The 19065-nt window shown below is 58.9% G+C and overlaps 1 protein-coding gene across 50 annotated transcripts in view; it reads right to left on the bottom strand.

Moving 5' to 3' along the window:
* CELF4 (CUGBP Elav-like family member 4) overlaps positions 1 to 19065 on the bottom strand; it is a 298106-nt gene that overhangs the window by 59400 nt on the left and 219641 nt on the right. For 28 of the 50 annotated variants that reach the window (XR_011233582.1, XR_011233583.1, XR_011233584.1 and 25 more), the window contains exon 3: positions 9499 to 9547. Coding sequence is in view for 44 of the 50 variants with exons in the window: in XM_069468058.1 (XP_069324159.1) it covers positions 9499 to 9547 (49 nt within the window). In the remaining 6 variants the exon portion in view is untranslated. Of the gene's footprint in view, positions 1 to 9468; positions 9548 to 19065 lie in introns of all 50 variants that reach the window. The other 22 variants (XR_011233579.1, XR_011233581.1, XR_011233580.1 and 19 more) reach the window with 2 other exon arrangements.

Genomic DNA, 19065 nt, shown 5'->3' with positions numbered 1-19065 from the left:
GTTTGCTTTGCTTGTCTCTGCTTTCCTGCCTTTGCCTATGCCGCTTAGCCCAGATGTGTCCTCTGGGTAAACCTGCCATCCCCACAATCACCACCTCCAGGAAGCCCTCCTTGCCCCGCCTCATTCTGGTCATTCGCAGGCTCAGGGTAGCTCTGGCCCTGGGCAGTGTGATTTCTATTCGCACTTGTCGATCAAACCTTGTCAGAGGTCCTTGCCCCTGCCACTGCCTCTCTTTCCCAGTGGACTGGACTCTAAAAATAAAATGACAATGGCAACAGCTGTCATCGGGGAAGATTCCACAGTTCACCAACTGTGTTCCTCCTACAGCAGCTCCGAGCGGGTGTCACCATCCGCTTTGCAATAGGGGGGTGCAGCTCTCGGGGCAGGGCTGCACTGCGGCGGGGCGGGGGACTGGATCTGAGGGCGGGTGGTGAAGCCCAGCCCTGTCACCTCGCTCTCCAGCTCCCGCCGCCTCCCTCCAGCTGGCGGAGAAGCCCAGACTACTGTTTCCACAACCCCACTTCTGCCATGCCGCTCCCCTGTCCAAAAGCCTCACATGGCTTCCCTCTGCCTGATGCATCAGTTTGAAGCAGCTTCTGGAAATCAGCGCTCCCATTCTTGCCTTTACCCCAAAGCTGACCCCACATTGTGGCCTCCTGGGGTCCTTCAAACCTGCCTTGGTTTAGGTTATTTTCCCACTTGGAGAGTTGCTCTTTGAGCTCTTTGGGGCTCAGAACCCCCACCTCCCCGAAAGCCAGACCACCTGTTCTGATCTCTGTGGTCCATGCTGTCTCGTCCTTCTTCCTCTCCCCACCCCACCCCTGCCCCGTGGTCCCCTGGCACACCTCACCATTCCTGTGTTGTCACTGGGCTGTTCCCAGTGGAGTGTGCGAGGGGCCAGGGGCACTGGATATGTCACGCCCACGTCAGGGCTCACGCAGTGCAGCAATGAGGACCGCCTGGCTCAGGATGGCTGCGATGTTTCCCTCTCTCTCTCTCTCTCTCTCTCTCTCTCCCTGTCTCTTTCTCTCTCTCATCTTGCCCATCACCCAGGGAAACAGGATCCTCCTCCTCCACACTCACGTAGTGCCCAGGATGGGACACCACGGGAATGGTGATGGGTGGGACACGAGAGGGCCGTGGTCCCCTCTCTCTGTCATTCCTATTCCTGGGCACACGGGCATGAGGCAGCTTTTAAATATCATCCAGAAGCCCATTTGCTATGATTAATATCCCATTTCCCCTGAAACAATCCTTTGCTAAATTAGCCGGGGCCAGAGGGAATTTGCCGAGGAGCTGCAAGTCTCAACTTAACTTTCCAAATAGATTTAAAAAAAAAAAAAAAACAACTTCAAAACAAAATGCAGATCAATCAACACCCCCTCCCCCAGCTGAAAACCTAAAGTCCATTTAAATTCAGCAGGTTTGCAGTTAATTATATTTTCGCACCTATAGCAGGAGTCACAGACGTATTTATAATGTGTGTCTGCTCCACTGGAGCCCCCACCCGGCCCTCCCTAGGGACCCCTCTCCGCCAGCCACTTCCTTCCCCAACCACAGGGACCTGTCTTCACGCAGCTGCTGTTTGGGTCTGGTTGTGTGAATACAGGAGGCTTCCTGGATTCTTAAAATTTCTTTTACAAAGGGGCGTGGGAAGGAAAAGGGAGAAAGATTCCTTTACGTTTTAAGCCAGGCCATGAGGTGTCTAATCTCTCAGCCCCTCTAAATCTTTCAGACCACCCGCACAGGACCTCCCTGTCTTATGTCTGACACGAACTTCTCGAACTGAACAGTCATGTCTTTTTTAAAACATCAGTCCAGAGTAAATCTGAGATTCAAGTACACAGAAGACCTGCCGGGGCCGTGGGCTTGGGGCTGGTCGGTGTTCTAGGGAAAACATTAGCACACATAGCTTGGGAAATTCGGGTGGGGTTAGGACAGGACAGGCCGACACAACAGGGTCCAAGCCCTGCAAGGAGCGGAGCTGCTTTGCTTCTTGAGAATTTTTAAAAATAGGAGGGGCTGTGTGAGAGGCAGACTCACGGGGTGCAGTAGGGCAGTCACAGTGGCTCCTGGGGCCTCCAGGCCTAGGAGGTGCCATGGCCTGGCCACTAGGGCAGGTAGTTGTGCCCCCACAAAAGTCCCCCTGGTTTACTGTGATGCCTCCTGCAGGGCCGCTGGGCAAGGACACAGCTGTGGAAGGGGCATGGTGCTGGCACCGTCCCAATGAGGCGAGGAGACCTGGGTCTGGTGGGGGAACGAGGACGTGCACCCCCCAACACACACACACACGCACACACGCACATATCCACAACTGGAACCCACACACGGCCCGGCTTGCGGAGGCTTCCGTGGGGCAGAAAGAGCAGGCGTGGGTGAGGGTGGAGTATTTTCTGCTCTGGGGTGTAGACTCCTCCTTCAAAGGCAGCTGCTTTGGGGCCTTGCGCTGGACACCTTGCACCCTCTGGGCTGGGGTGGGGTTAGCTCTGCTCATCCTGAGGTCTCCTGGGCAGCCCCAAATTAGAGGGCAGGATATGCCGGACCCAGGAGTGGGCTCTTTGTTTCTTATTGACTTGGCGTAATTTCAGCCTAATCTTCAACGCGCTGTGGCCCTGGGCCTCCAGCTGCGAGTATCTCTGCAACCCTCCTGCCTGGGCCAAAGGCTTCCTCAGCAGAGCCCTGAGGGGCTTCTGTCTGCCCAGAGCTTTTGTCCAAAGAGCCATTTGTTGCTTCCTAAGCTTGGAAAATTGACCCTTTCGTATATTGAATTTTCATAAAGTGGGACCATCCTGTACGTCCATTTCATCTAAACACTTGCTAAACTGCCTTTGTAGCGTATGGGACAGAGTGGCCGGAGAGTCTGGGAGTGAGGAAGCCAGCATCGGGAGGTCAGCTGTCGCAGCCGCAGGTCTCCCCAGCCATCCCCTGTCCCGGGCCCACCGCAGCAGCTTGCAGCTGCCCCCACCTGCGCCACGGCCCCCCGGTTGGTCGCCAGCAGCCCTTTGAAGCCCTGGCGGACAACACGTTCATTGTCTGTTTAGAAATAAAATAATGCTCGGAGGAGTAATGAGGAATTTAATAGGATTTTAAAAGCCGCAGGAACTGGTAGGGCTACAGATGGTGGAGGGGCCGGGAGGACGGAATCAGCCGTGGGTTTATGGTGGGGAACGTGGCCTCGGGGACGGCCTGGGAGCCGCATCACACGCACTGTGTCCAACCTCATTAGCCGGCCCAGTGGGGCTCCGCCACCACACCAGAGCTGCCGCGGCGAGGCGGGAGGACGCCCTGAAGATGCCTTAGGTGTGCCGGGCAGCAGGACACCGCTGGCTGAAGGGGATGACTCAGGCGGTCGCACCTGCCTTCACCCTCCCATGTCCTCCTCACCCTGCCCAGGTCCCGCTAGAGATAGGCTGAGGGACAGGGACGCGACATGGGCTCCCAGGCCTAGAGACGCAGGCTGGGTGGGTGGGTCAGCCCCTGTCAATTCTGCAGGACTTGGGGAGGGTGGGGGGACACGACAGGGGTCCCTTCACCCACAGAAGCTTCCCAGGGGTCTGCAGACAGTCAGTCATTGTGACTCCCCCCAGGGCCTCCTTCACGGCTGGCGCTCAGGGCAGCCCCCCAGGGTCCCCTGCAGCCAGTGGGGAACGGCAGGAGCTCATCACGGCAAGCTCAGCCTGCCCTCGGCCACCTGAGTCCCCCTGGTTCTCTCAGCGGCAGATCTCCGCTGCCCACTTCGCTGCTCTCCCCTGGGCCTGACAAAGGGCTCCTCAGGAAAACACACCCCACTGGCCACGGAGGGACTTGGAAGCTCCTTGGCCGGGACCTGTCCTGCAGCTTCGGCGTCACCCATCACAGCCAAAGGTCTGCTGTTAGTTGCTGACTTCACTTGGCAGCTTCTCTATCTATGTAGCTGGGCCTGACTCTGCTACAGAGATGGCCACCTGCGTGTGTCTGTGAGCAAGTGTGGCATCCAGTTCCAGGGCCTGGGGAGAGGGCCATGGTGGCAGGAGGCTGTTTCCAACCTTGCTGTGGTCTCTCTGGACGTGATCCCGATGCCAGACCTGCCCCCTCCCGAGCCTGTGCCTTTGGGGACAGAGCTGCCAAGAACTGGGCCTGTTCCCCGAGGCCCTGTTGGGCCCAGCCTCCACTTGCTTCTCATGTGGCCGACAGGTAGAAAGAGACAAAAGGGACTCACAGGACAGACAGAGACACAGACAGGCCCAGAAACGAGGCGGGGCAAAGAGGCAGGATGAGCAGAGGCCTGTGGGTGCCCCCAGGGGTCCCCTCTTCCCGGGACTCTCCAGCTCAGCCATCTTGATCCTAGCTTCTCCAACTCGTCCCTCGCTCCCTAGCCAGCCATCCTGCTGCTTTTTCTGTCATTTCCTGTTGATGAGACAAAACCTGCTGGCCCCAGTCTGTGCCCTGCCCGCAGCCACTGTGTCCCCGGGGAGGGCGTTTACTTCCCACCTCCCTGGGAGCACGCGTCTGCGGTGCCTTTGTCAGTGTGTGTGTGTGTGTGTGTGTGTGTGTGTACAGCACGCTGGGAGGAAGGTGCGTGACAGCACCCTGGGCTCCTCCAGACACGGCGCGGATGACACCCGCTTGGCTAACCCTCAGTGTGATGGTTACTGCTAGGAGGTTGGGGTGGCTTCTGAGGCTGGCTGGGGAGAAAGCACGCACCTGGAGTCCGCTAGACCTGGCCCAGTCTCCACCGCTCGTCCCTTCCTCAAGGACCCCTGCCTGGCCGCTGGCCCTCTTGGGCCCATCGAGGGGGCTGGGCACACACCCCAGTTCAGCCTAGGGGCTTCCTGAGCAAGTTGACTGCCTGAGGCCAAGCCGTCAGAGCCTCGTCCTCTCCACCTCTGACCCCGTGAAGGAGCCCCACAACCTGGCTGCAGGAGCTCGGTGGGGACTGTCCTCTCTTCTGGCCTTAGCGCTCCCCCGTCTGAGACCTGGGAGGAGGGGAGGGTCAGGGCTGCAGGGCAGCTCACTCTGGGCACCTGTGGAGACTCCAACCGGAAGCTGAGCATGAACCAGCTCTTGGGGTGGCGGGTATCTGCCAGCCGGAGGCACAGGACACTGTAGTACCTGCCCTAGGGAGGTTGCACCACCTCTTAGATGGCCACCTGCCATGGACAGGGCAGGTGGGGAGGGACGTGCCCTGCACCTGGTTCTTCTCCATCCCCAGCCTGCCTCACTCTCTGGGTTAATGAGCTGGTTTGCTCATTTTGGGGGTGAATCTGAGTTTAAACACAACTTGTTCCAGGGTGCTCTGTGGGGTTAACTGGGTCCCCCAAACACAGGAATGGCTCCTAGTGTGGGGGGCTCTCTCTCTTGGCTTTCTTTCCCTGCCTAACTGGAGCCCTGGCTCCTAGTGGTGGTAGCAGGGCCCTTTCCTCTCTTCCTGCCCGGGGACATTACAGCTGCCATGTCCTCTTTCTGTCTGTGACCCCCCACCAAGATCAGTGGCTCCTGCTTCTGACAGAGACAAACCCACCCTCTTGGCCTTGTGTTCAAGGCCCCATTTTCACATTGTGCCCTCACTGTCTTCTGTTAGTCTAATTCCTACCTCCTCCAGGAAGCCCTCTCTGCTTGCTCCAGGCCACGGTGAGCTCTCTCTTCTCTGACTCACTCCTGCCCTGGTCCTTCATGGCTCAAGTAGGTCTGAGAGCAGCCTGGCCCTCCTTCCTCACCTGGGACCTTTCTCCTCCCCCTTCGGCCACCTTGAGAATGGCCCAGAGGTGTTACAAATGCTCATTGGTGCCTTCCCACTGCTCCTGAGCCACCCAGAGTCTGAAAGCCACCTGGGAGTCAGAGGAGTGCACATAGCTCAGGTTTTGGTGGCCGACAGGCAGGAGTTAGAATTCTGGCTTTGCTACTTTCTGGCTGTGTGTCCTGGAACAAATTACCTAGCCTCTCTGTGCCTTGGTTTGTACCTGTAAGTCCTCAGGGTTGTTGCAAATATGGATTAAACATATTAGTATAAAATCCCCAGCCCTCAGTCAGCACTTTTTAAACAGCAGCCTCACTGGATAATGACCCCTCTCCCCCCGCAGGTGAGGAGGGGGCGGCCTGGAGAAGGGGCTGTGCCTGGGCCGGAGCTCACTCTGGCCGGAGATAGGACTAGAACCTGGACCAGAACAAGAGCTGCCATCCTGTACTCTTTCTGAGGCACAGCCTTGCCCCATCCCCACCTCCTGCATGTGGGCCGATGTGACCAGGGGATGCCTCTAGAAGCATGGGCTGTGCAGTGGGCTGCAGCGCCCTCTGTGGTGGGCGAGGCAGGGAGAGGCCTTCCTCCTGCACCCCTGGCCCAAGGCCCCCGCAGGTCCCCAAATCCTATGCAGAAAAGACATGTCTCTGAGCTGTCATGGGCATTCACCTGCACCCTGAGGGCAGCTAGGGACCCTAGGGCCACAGATGTCCATGTCCTCAGGGTCTCTGGGACTCCTAGCCTGGGCCAGGGCTGGGCCCACCTTCCCTCCTCCCACCTCTCTCCTCCTTCAGCTGTGCCCCTTCCCTCTCCACCTCTCTGCTTCCCTCCTCCCACCCACTCCCCACCACACCCCTCCACGTCCCTCGTCATCCCTTCTCCCTTCTCCTGGGTCCTTTCTCCTCTCCCCCATTTCTTTCATCATTTTTAATGCTCACCTCACCCCCTACCCCCTAGAAGGAGTATTTAATAGCTATTAAATTATTTTAAACTAACTTTCTTTTTTTTAAAAAAAAAATAGCTTGGTGTTGGTGCTGACTCAGGACCATCTCGCTGTTTAATATTGAATATGCAATTAATAGATAGATGTTTAGGGCTGGCTCTCTGCCCCCCTTCTACTGCGGGAAGGATAAAAGAGCTGATTAATCTGGTTTGGGGCAAGTGTCAGCCGCAGGAGATATATAGGACAAAGGAGATGAGGTTAGCAACTTGGAGTCAGGGAGCGCTCGCCTCCCGGGTGAGTTAAGGGAGAAAAGGTTGGTGTCGGAGCTGGGCGGGGCCCCGCTGGGCAGAGGGCATGTCCGGCGCCCACTCTGGTCTGCAGAAAGCTGGCTGGACTCAGGGCACCTCCTGCCCCCGCAGGGGCCTGGCTCGGTGGAACCTTGTTCGTGCCACCCCTACTTCTTCTCCAGTTGTGCAATCTGCCTCTTTCAAGGCCGGAAGTGCCACCTCCTCAAGTGCCACCTCCTCTGAGGCCTCTGGCTGCCCCGGCCTAAGGGATCCCCTCTCTGGGACCGCTGGTGGCACCTACCCTGAGCTACCTGCCTATCCGGGACAGTTTCCTCTGCCGCGGCCTCCTGGCCGTGCTACCTGAAAAGGGAGCTGCAGGTGAGTCACTGCATGCCTGGGTGACCTGGGCCCTGGCCCCTGGGCCTGCCTCCTGGAGACAGTCTTCTGGAGAGGCCCCTCGCTCTGTGTGGGCCTCGTGAGCTCCGGAGTGGCCGAGTGAGGACAGCACTTGTCTCACTGCCAGGGAAGGGGCAGGAGGAGGTGACACGAGCCAGGCGGGCTCTGCTCACTGGGGCCCCTCACGCCTAAACCGTCTTTACTCCTCAACCAGCTGGACCTCGACTACCGGGGTCCTCAGGACCAAGCCCTGGAGGGTGGGGGGCTGAGCCCCAGTGACTTGGTGCCCGGGGCAGCAGCCTGACTGGGGCGGGGGGCAGGTCTCAGGGGCAGGCAAGCCACCTGCGGCCACACTGAGGTTCTCTCCAGGACACTTGGCTTCCCGAATTTGCAAGTAGCTTTTGCCTATTTTACTTTTTGTCCTTAATTTCCTGGTAAACTTTTTTGGGGGAAGGAAGGCGAGAGAGAGAAAGTCCTCAGTCCTGGCTGAGCTAAAGGGCTAGAGAAGCACAGGGCACAGGGCCCCTGAGCCTGGGCAGGGTGGTGGACAGGGGCACCTGTGCCAGAGCCGGGGCGGGGGCAGCTCCCGGCCAGGAGGCCAAGGACAGCTGTGGCAGGTTGTCCCATTCTGCTACCTGGCCTTTCACGCTAGACCCGCCAGCACTGCCTTGGGGGAGGGTAGGCGGGGGGAGCACCTTGGAGGCTGTGCCCAATGTCACCTTCTCGGGGCAGGAAAGTCCCCAATGCCTTACACTCCTCTCAGTGGCCTCCAGGATTTTTCTAAACCCGCCCCAGGCAGTTCCTGGCTCTGGGGGAGGGAGGGTGGGAGGAGGCTGGAGGCAGGGAGCCACCTTCCCCTCTGTCCCCCAGGGGTGCCCTTCTTATGTGTGGCTGCTCTGCTCACGGCCTGGCCCAGTCTCCGTGTGTACTTAGGGTGGGCTCCTCACTGCGGAGAGGACAGAGCCTCCCCTCAGGGGTCCTTGACCTGTTCAGGGCCTCAGTTTGACCTCCTGCCTGGCACAGAGGCTGAGAGTACAGCTCAGGCAGAGCGTGGGCAGGGCCCAGTGGGGACGAGGGCCAGTGGGAGGTGCCTAGGTGCTCAGGAAGGACAATGCCCTCCTCCCCGAGGAGGGGCCAGGAAGGGGGCTGCTAGCAGGGGCTGCGAATTGTTTTCACCCAGCGGGACTCTCTCCCGTAGGCAGGTGGGGCCGTATCACAGGTCTCTGTTCACTGCAGGAGGCAGTGCCTGGGTGGTGGAGGCCTGACCTTTGATGCTAGAAGTGCTTTCTTTGCCATCTCTTCTCCCTTTACTTTCTTTTAACATTGCAGCGTGTTTGGATCCCCACTAGAGGACACAAGGACAAGGCTATGCCCAGGGTGGGCTGGGGTTACCCTGGGGCTGAGGTAGGAGTGGGCAGTACAGCCACCAAGGCACACTGCACTGGGAGGGTGACTGTCACCTGAGGGCAGAGCTGCCCCTGGCCGGCCACCTGCCTTGCCCTTCTCAGGCTGGGCTTCAAGGTGAGGCAGCTCCTTAACCAGGCTCTCCCCAGTGCCCTCGGCCACCTCATGCCAGGCTCCTGCGGGCTCCAGGCTCTGGGGTGAGCATTTGGGGGTGAGGCTGTGTCCTTCTCCTCTGACCCCTTCCGGACATCTCCCTACCTGCTTATATCTAGCTCCAGGATCTCTACCTCAGTGCTGGCCTTGTGTGCCCCACGTCCCCATGGGTAGCCCCTCTCAGATTTGCCCCCCGTGGCCTGAATCCTCCTAGGGCACGGCTGCAGCCATTTCCTACCTCCCCTTCAACTGCGCAAGTCCCGATGCAGTGGGGTTTTCCGTGGCAACACGGAGGTAGGCACACGCTTTTGGGTGTCCTAAGGAGGGCAGAAGAATGCCCGAGGACATGCTGTGTGTTTGCTCGGAAAGGCACAGACCCGCCATCTGGCAGACCCCAACCACAAACGTCCCTCCATTCTCTGCACACCAGTCACCCAGAGCCCTGTTCCCAACCCCAGCCACGAGGTCGGTCCCCAGGGGGGCAGGAGGAGGAGGCAGGGAGTCGCTGCATCACTGCGTGGGGAACAGGAGGGAAGGGGAAGTGGGGGCAGAGACAAGTGGGCCCTCACGTGAAGGGGGCTGGCGCAGGCAGCTACTACCTCCTCGGCTCTCGCTGTCCGCAGGCTTCACCTGGATCGGCCGGTTCATCTGCAACAGAGCAGAGGCGACAGCATTAGAACAGGCCTGGGGGAAGCGGCAGACCCTGCACTCAGGGGCACTGTGCACCAGGCCATGCCCACTCGCCATACACACACGCAGATACCCGCGCACACGTCTGCACACGTCTGCACACGTCTGCACACGCAGAGCCCCGCCAGGCCCCCTCCACTCACCGCCCTGTCCTTTCAGGGGCTGCCTCTGAATTGGAGACCCTGAGGTGCCTCCTCCGCCCACTTTGAGCAGCTCTCGCTAGCTTGTGGTATCAGAATCCGAGGTTCACAGAAACTCCTGTCCTGCCCCTCTGTGGCCCAAGAGGCCTAGTGTCCCCAACGCGCACATTTGATTCAGCCCTAGTTCACGCAAGACATCTGGTCTTTGGCTGCAGACAGACCCCTGAAGGCCAGGGCATGGCGTCGAGCGTCACCCCACTGTGTGCCGTCAAGCAGACATGGCCTGTGGGTCAGCGGTGGCTGAGGCTCGGGCCACCCAGCTCCTCAGCTGGAGCAGAGCTCAGGGCTGGGACTCTCGAGTGCAGCCAGGGCTGTCCCCTCAGGGTGTGCGTGGAGTGGGCACAGCTGCTCCTGTGGTGTCTGCGCACCAGGAGGACACCAGGGCAGGGCGTCTCTCGGGATCCGTGTCAATGGCCCGTTCAGGCCACTAGGGGTCTCTGCACTCCGAGCATCTGGGCTCGGCGGTCCGGCTCCAGCCCTCGCCCAGAGGTGCCAGGCGGGTTCTCCAGCCCTGAGGTCCCACCGTATTTTAAACAATAAAACTGATAGGGATCGCGCGAATGCAAACGAACTGTGTGTCTCTGCCAGCGCTTCTGCCTGGCACGCACCGCCCTGGTCCCTTACTGCGCTTGCCTTTCCTCCGGGAGCTCAGGCCCTGAGAGGCAGGTGGGCCGGTACTGACACCCCCATTGTAAGACAGAGGCCGAGGCAAGGAGAACCCCGTGCGCTTTCCACGGCCAACCGTGGCAGGAGGAGGCTGGGACCCGGGTCTGCCTGAGCCATTGCTACGCTTCTGTCCTGCGCCTGGAGGCTTCTCCTTGCCAATTCCCTCCCGTGCAGGGGCTGGCCAGCCGGTCACACGCTTCCTCCTGCTTTCCGGTCTAGGATTCGAAGTGAGCTTGGCTGCGTCAAGACAACTGGGTGGGGGAGTGTGGGTGCCCGTGACTCAGCAGGGCGAAGACGAGGCAGAGGAAGGGCAGGGCAAGGAAGGACAGAGACGGGAGGCAGGACGACGCGGCAGACAGGAAGGAGGCGCAGACAGGACACCGAGGGGCAGGGTGCCATCGCTCGCCCCCAGGCCCCCACCTGACACCCTGATGGATGGAGGAAGAGAAATGTGCTTTGTATGTGAGCTCTGGCAAACTCTAGTCGCAGGAGGAGGAGGAGGAGGCGCCCAGTGACGTTCCCGGCTTGCCACGAGGCATCCGCTATTCCAGAGGGATCCAGGAGCCCCAGCGCTTTGGGACCCAGCATCCCACCCTTTCCGGGCTGCCCTGTCCTCCTGGAAGGTCCCGTCCTCCTGGCGTCCCCCAAACCCACAATATTCTCCTTCCCCAGGAAGGTCCAAGGGTGGTATTCTCTTGGACAGGTTTCTACAGCTTTCTTGCTTATGTAATTTTACAATCCTCTGAAGTAGGGAGTATTATCTCCATCTTTTCGATGGGAAAATGTGAGCTCGGAGGAGCGGCAGAGCTGGGATGCAGAGGGTGGGCAGGCACAGAGCTACCACTGCAGTGGCCGTCGGGCTCTGCACACATTATCTCGTGTGACCCTGGCTGTTCGGGGAGGAAGTAGGTGAAGATGTCCATCTGGTAAGGGAGTTTGGGACCAGGTTGTTTGGGCCATCACAGGGAGTTCCACCTCTTCTGCACGACCCCCCAAGTCTGGCCCCAGCACCTCTGGCACCACTCCCACCCCACATCCCCGCACCTTCCCCTGGCCCGCAAGCTCCCCTGCCCACCCCCCCCCCCAACCCCAGCCTTCTCTTGACACTCTGCTCATTCTCTGAGGCCAGTCCACACGGCCCCTGTAGTGGACTGAAGTGTGTGTCTCCAAAACTCACATGGTGAAGCCCTACCCTCGCCATGAAACTATATTTGCAAATAGGGCCTTTAAGGAGGTACTTAAATGAGGTTATAAGGGTGGGACCCTAACCCCACAAGACTGCTGTCCTTATGAGAAGAGGAAGGGTCCCCAGGCATGTGCACACAGAGAAAAGACACGTGAGGACACAGCGAGACAGGGGCCATCTTCAAGCCGTGAAGAGAACCCTCAACAGAAAACAACACTGCCCATGCCTCGATCTTGAACTTCCAGCCTCCAGAACAGTGAGAAATACATTCTGGTCTTTTAAGCCACCCAGTCTGTGGCATTTGCTATGGCAGCCCTAGCCAACTAATGAGCCTGGCTAGTGTACCCCAATGGGAAGGGCACCGCTTTTCCATAGAGAAGTACACCCAAGGCGGGGGGTGGCTTGCTGTGGGGGGTTCAGGCTGCCCAGGCCTCTCAAAGGATAGCAACACTCTCAGGAGCACGAATGGCTGCTATGTTATTACATTGCTAGATTATCATAACTTCTCTCATGATATATTCAAATAGATCAACTTCAGTCAAGGAAATGGAGTTCAGAGAGGTTAAGAAAGTAGCCTGAGGTCATCCGGAGGTAAATGGTGACATCAAGATGAACCCAGGGTTCCTGACACCTGCCTGTGCATTCGGGAGGACCTGGGAATCAGGCAGGGTGGGCTTGGGTGTGTCCAGCAAGGTTCAAAGCAGGCGGTGAGGAGGGGAGGGGGGCAGGGGCAGGCGGGGGGTTTAGTCTTCCCCAGCAGGGATGGGAGGAGGGTCCGGCAGAGAAGGAGCAGCAGAGGGGCGGGAGCCAGACCCACCTGCGGGAACGTGTGTGGAGACACGGAAGGGAGGGAGGGGGGGAGGAAGGCCCCACACCTGGGGCCAGACCACGCCCCAGGGCAGACCCTCATCCTTAGGGCCTCATCCCATAGGGGAAAGGCCGGGACTGCTGAGAGGAGACTCCTGCCCTCCTTCCTGGCATCTCGTTTCTGGGTTCCGTGGCCGGGCCTCTCTAGTGGGGCCCGAGAGCAGCTGGGGTGAGTCCTGCGGTTGGCAGGGCTGGTGTAGAGCTGTTTCTGGTGTGACAGGTCCCCTTTTCCATGGCAGTTTAAATGAGGCCAATGGAGTCTCCCTGTGCATGGAGCCTTCCACCCTAGGGGCACGCCACCCTCAGGCAGCCAGCCCCCTGGCCCCTGGCCTTGGTACCTGGGTGCCTGCAATGCTCTACCCTGTGCTCCCTGACCACGCCAGCCCTGGACAGGGCCCCGACCTCCCCGGCTTGGTGCTGGGCTCGCTCGCGCACGGGCCCCTCCGCTTCTCTCCACTTGCACTGCGACCTCCTGCCTCCTGGCGGTGGGATCTGGGACCTCCGCCGCCGGCCCCCAGCCACAGCTGGGCCCCCCGGGGGGGCGCTCCAGACACTCTGGCGGAGCAGACCCAAGTCGGCTCCCACGCAGCTGTGGCTCCTGGGGTCATTTTTCATGTCCTGTTATAATCTGAGGGTGGTCAGCGTCCAGACGGCCTTCGCGGGGCCTGTCAGAGAGGCGCTGGGCTAGATGCGGAGATAAAATACAGCCCTGCGCTTTCTTAATTCTCAGCAGAAATAAAGTGTCAGGCTCGGTCAGGAAGATTTCTCAACTATAGCAGGCCCCGTGCAGCTGGCTCCCGCCTGAAGGGAGACTACCGCCCCCCCTGCCCCAGGCCCGGCCTTGCCAAACCCTGCTTCTGCTCTGGGGACCGTGGAGGGGACGGAGCAAGTCTGTCTGGGCGGGGAGGCCAGGCCAGGACACAGAGATGGGAGAGAGGACAAGGCAGTGCTTGGGGGAGCAGAGGGGGATACAGCGACAGCAGAGGGCTCTGGGGAAGGAGTGGAGGCGAGGGCGGACCCAGGAGAGAGGGGGGAAGGCCAGAGGGGCAGGTGCCTTCTCCCTGCCCTTCTGTGACTTTTGCTCCCTGGGTCCTGGCCAGGGCCCCTCAGGGCCTTTTCTTTCCCTGTCCCTGCCCCTCTGTCCAGCGCTTCCCTCAGCCAGTGTACCAGTCCCCCAGGAGGGACTGGGGCCCATGGCTGGTGGCAACCTGGCCTGGGTGCAGGAGCTGCCCTGGCTGCTTCTCCTTCTGAGATGTCATCCAAGTCCCCGTGGAGACCCTGTGGCCTTCAGTCCAGGTGCCTGGTGGGGGTTGGTAGCCAGGGCTGCCTTCCCTGGGTCGGACTCCTGGGGTCAGTCCTCTGGGCTGTCACTAACCCTGTGGACTGTGTTTCTGCTTCCAGCTGGGGCCCCCTCAGGCGAGCAAGTGGCCCCGGCCCACAGCTGCTGTCTCTGCCCCTCACTCAGTGGAGGGTGGGCGGGCGGCGGCTCCTTCCCGGCCCCTCCCGTTCGGGCTGTGCTGCCCTCCCCGCCCCCCAGCCCGCTGCCATTTTTGCATCAACACATATCCATGCATTAAACAAGACATTCCATTAATTTCTTCATCATCATAACTTAAGCTGGGACATACCCTTTAAATATTCATTCAGCTATGAAAACTGGGCATTAAAATTTTAATAATGTCAAGCTCATTTGAACCAGGCTCCTTGGGGACGATTACGATACAATTAGAATAAATACGATGATTGAGCTGGTCGAAAGGCTTCACCTGTCCAGCTTGGCTCCCTGCGGAAGGAAGGGCTTGGAGCTGGTGGGCAGACAGACAGACTGACAGCCAGTCCAGGCTGGCTCTTCCCTGACTCCCTCCTCCCTACCTTATGCCGCCAAGTCTACCCCACAGGTCCCTGCTGACCCCCTCACACCCAGGACCAGGGTGCAGGGCCCCTCACTCGTGCAGGAAGATGGCCCCGGTTAACCCCACTGGTCCCAGCTGCCCCCTTCCTGGTCCCCCTGGTCCAACCTGGGCTGCGCTCACTGGGCCGGTCGGTGTGCATCACCTTCCTGTCTGTCTGTGCCTCCTCTCCCCACCTTACTAGGGGCTCCCTGAGGCTGGGATGAGCGCCCCATCAGAGCAGGGCAGGCCTGTGCAGGGGCCCCGTGGACCCAACTGTGTTCCGACACCAACGGAAGGGACTGTCCTCTCCTGGCTTCCTCCTCTGCTGCAACCCCCTTCCTGAAGGCTGGTGTGGAGATCTGAGGTGGGGCTGGGCCTCCGTTGTCCCTCACTGCCTGGAGACAATGCTGGAGGAGGCCCCAGGGATGTCCCTCACTGCTCACAGAATCACAGGCCCCTCCTGGGGGCTGGCTTGTGTCCCTGTCGGCACCTTCTGCCTCACGCAGGGTCCCCAGCATGGCCTGCCCAGTGCTATCCCAGAAATAATGGGGTTAACTTTCTCCCACCTGGAAAGCCTCCGGGTCACTCCTCACTGCATGCAAACCCCACTCTTCCTCCAAGGCCGAGGTGTGGAACCCACCTCCTCCAGCAAGGCTTCCCTGATTACCACACACGAGCCCGTCCTACTGAGTGCACTGTCTCTCATGTGTGTGCACATGTGTGTGCCAGAGGCAGAGAGATATATAGAGAGAAAGAGAGACAGAGATAGAAAGACTTGCTCCTCAAGCAAGAGCAAGTCTCCTACTCAGGGACCCCCAGAGCCAACCTCAAGACTGGGCTTCCCTGTGTGTGTGTGCGAGGGGGTGCTGGGGGGCTTGATGAGTGCCATGTGACATCTCAGACATCTTAAAAGAATTCACTTTGGCCGGGGGAGTGGGGATTAGGAGTAAAGGAGACGGTGGAGCAAGTGTACGAGGGCAGGGCCTGCTGCCTAGCAGGTGCTCAGAAAGATCAGCCTCCACTGGTTTTCCAGTCCGTGACCACAGATGCCTCAGGAAGGCCTGGACGGATGCTGGGGGCGGGCAGGACAGGTGGGATGGCAGCCACAGGTTATGGTGGTGGCCCACGAGGATGGCCAGAGTGCTCTACAGATGGCTGCCACGCCCCCAGTTGTCATTCCAGAGTGGGTGTCCAAGCTTTCGAGTGAGGGTCCTTTCTGGCCCCTTTTGGGATGTGTGAGCACCTGGCCGTAACTAGCTACCTGCTCACCAGAGGGGACCCCCTCTCCCCAAGCCATGGAGTACGCGTGGAGACGCAGCTTCTCACCCTGCCCAAATCTGCTGCCTTCACTGAGAGGGCAGCTCCCCGCTCCCTGCCACCCCTGGTCCATGCGCTCGCGTGGGCTCAGCCCCTCCTCCCCGATGCCTGTGGTTTTCAGGCAACTCCAGATCTTATCCTCCCGGAGAATCAGCTTCTATGCTCTCTGCCCTCCACCGCCCCCGGCCCCAGCACACGAGATGGTTGTGGAAGCGGTGAAAGAGAGACCCTGCCTGCTGCGGCCCCCTGGGCCGTCTGTGCTCCAACCCGGCAGTATCACTGCGCCAGGAAGACCGACGACGTGATTTGCAGGGCCCCTTGTTTCAAGAGCAGAAAAAAAAAAAAAAAAACAAACCCTAAAATATAAAGCTTCTTTCTTCCATGGTCTCTCAGCTTGTCATGGCATTTTTTATTCACTATTTGATGTCATTTTAAATAAAGAAAAATATAAATTTTAAATTATTAGCATGGATGTTACAGTTCATCTTTATTTTGTGCAATGCCAGTATTAAATGCAAATATCAGAGTGTTTGCCTCCTCTGCAGAATCACCAAAATCACACGGTTTCGTGGCTTGTGCCTGGAGGGTGCCTTGAGCTGGAAATGCGAGCCAGACTCAGGAAGGCTGGAAGAGAGAGTCCCCCAGGCAGGGAGCAGGTCCCAAGGGATGGCTCCCTCAGTCATGGGGACCCTCATAGGTCCCTGGAGCCCACATGCAACCTGGGGTGAAGCTTGGGCCTGAGGACGGCTGGGTTCTCCTTCCCACTGGCCATGCACGGAATGATGTGTCATGCCTCAGCCGAAGGTAGGCCCTGGAAGTCCAGCCAGACATCGCCTCTTCCCATGGGCCCCCTGCCCTAACCCACGTGGACAGGCAACCTTCAAGGGTGTTGTACACTCTGTGCCAGGGATGTGGACAGGGCAAGAGGCTCATCCCTGCTGAGACATGGCCTCTGTTGGCTGGGCAGACATGCCACAGCACTGCCCAGGCCACTGCTGGCTGGTACAGAGGACAACCGTGACTGCAGGTGGGGCCCTGGATGCGCGTGGATCGGGCGGGAGGAGGAAGGCAGAACTTTACATGAGCAGAGACTCCAAGCTCCTGACACATGCTCCTTCATCCCTCAAACTTCACTTATAAAACACAAGTTCAAAGATAAAATGATAAGACTTTCAAGACGGCAACTGCAGAGCACCACACTATGTGTGGGACCCAGACCCCTCTGCATCGGGCGCCCTGTGTGACCGCACGGGTTGCATGGCCCATGAAGCTCCCTGGGGATGTCTTGCTGGGTCCCCATCTCCATCCTCCAACACTCAGCATCCAGCATTTTCAGCACGGCCCAAGTCTGTGCGCCAGTGCCAGCTACAGAAAGTTCCGGGATGAACTCTGGGCAACTTGGAGAGAGGACAGACAGAATTTTCAGCCCGGGGTATAAAAGGCTGGTGACGAGGGTGCAACGACCTCAATATGGGCAGAGAAGAGAACTCAGGAATGAGTCCTGGGGGCCAAAGGTGGGCTGCTCGCTCTGCAGAGACTCTGTCCTCTGCCTGAACTGTGCCTTCACTGGCACTCAGCAAATGGTAATTAACAAATTAATTAATGATGAAATTATTTGTTCAAAGCCCCAGGAGGGCAGGGTCTGTGTCGTGTGCCCTGTTGAATTCCAGGGCCAGCGCTTAGTAGGCTCCGAGTAACTGTTGGAGGAAAGGATGAGCGCTTGCCTGAGGGCTCTCGCAGCCCCCCGTGAGGAGGGATCGCAGGGGAACTGCAGAAGCCGCGCACGTTATTTGTAGCTGGTTGTAAATATATTAATGTTTTAATTACCTCCTTAATAAATCGCATACGGTTCATTCCACAGAGCGGGGTTAGCGATTCGAGGAATCCCGTCTGCTGTCATGGCAAAGTTCTGACTCGAGGGCGCCCCCAGCGGTTATCACGGTGACAACCAGACACCCCTACACCATGGTGCAGATTCGGAGGCCCACCCTGGCCAGGCCAGTTGGTGGCACCGCACCCCTCCTAGGGGGTGGGGGGCAGATCCCCAGGCTCCTGCCCCTTTCTCCGCCTGGTCACTCCCCAGCTGTCAGTGTCCCCTCTTGCCCTTGCAATCTACATCAGGGGACCCTTCACACTCCCCGCTTTTTCTTCATTACCTTGTCACAGTTCAGGACCACCGTGGTCCCAGATCTGTGGCTTTATTTGTCTAACGTTTCTCTCCCGTCTATGAGGAGTTCCTGATGCACACCCAGCATGGCCCCTGGCACACAGTAGGTGTTCAGGAAATACTGACCAAACGCATGACCGGATTCTCCCTCGTGCCTCATCACCGTCCTTGTGCCCTGGGCCTCAGCAGTGCCCTTGCGGCAGGAATGCCCAGAGGCCAAAAGTGGGTCACCACACTGGACAGCCGCGTTTCAGCCCAAAGAGAAAGGCCCTTTAATCCTCCCTCCTCCAGCAAAGTGGCGTGTTGCACCTTCGGATTAGGAAGGGTTTATTGAAGCGGAGGCGATCATCGTTTAGAGAGACAGCCAGCGAGCACCGACCAGACAGAGGAACCGGAGGTTATTGTTAAAATATGCAAATCCAGAGCCCATTGAAATGCAAACCCTCCAGATAAGATTTTTTTTAATAAATCTGGTTTCTGCTCCCACTCCCCGCTCCGAGGAGGCCATCTGATGCTTGTTGGGTCAGGACACACACCGGACGTAGGCCCTGTCAGCTCTTCACCCCTCTTCTCATTCAGACCTTCAGCCTGAGCTGCCCAGGGTGGGGCTGGCTGCTCCCCACAACCCCGCCCCGCTCGTCCCTGGGGCAAAGTACTCAAGGTTGCCTTTGGGTCACCCACAGAGATGTCTCACCCTCTCCTGCAGACTGCAAGGCCCCCTCATTCTTCACTTTTACCCCCACCTCGTCTCATATTTGCCCACAAAGTGAGATCTCAAGCCTTTGCCTCCTCCTCCAGCAAGCCTTCCGTGGTTAGGTCCACCTAAGTACATTTGTCACTTTCGGGAGTCATTGCCCCTGGGCTCATTTTGGTCTGCTGCTGTCAGACACAGCCCTCAGAGCGATGAAGGGAAGGCTGCTGAGAGCCAGTCCAGGTTCCCATCTGTCTTAATGACGTGGCTGTGACCTAGCCCGGGCTTGGGCATGTTGGCTTTGAGCCAGGAGGTGAGAAGTCAGGAGTGCGTGCTGGAGCCATGTGCCCTGCTGGGGCTGTTCACTCGGTCTCAGAGGCACGAGTGAGCCCTGGCGGGTCCTTCCCACGCTCCAGACTGTGTGCTGACACAGGACGGGGCTTCTGTCCTTCCAGCCTTCCTGAAACCCAATGAGCCAGGTGGGCAAACT

The sequence above is a fragment of the Eulemur rufifrons genome, chromosome 5, assembly GCF_041146395.1.
Source record: "Eulemur rufifrons isolate Redbay chromosome 5, OSU_ERuf_1, whole genome shotgun sequence".
In the NCBI taxonomy this organism is placed as follows: Eukaryota; Metazoa; Chordata; class Mammalia; order Primates; family Lemuridae; genus Eulemur; species Eulemur rufifrons.
This window is presented reverse-complemented; position numbering and strand designations above follow the sequence as displayed.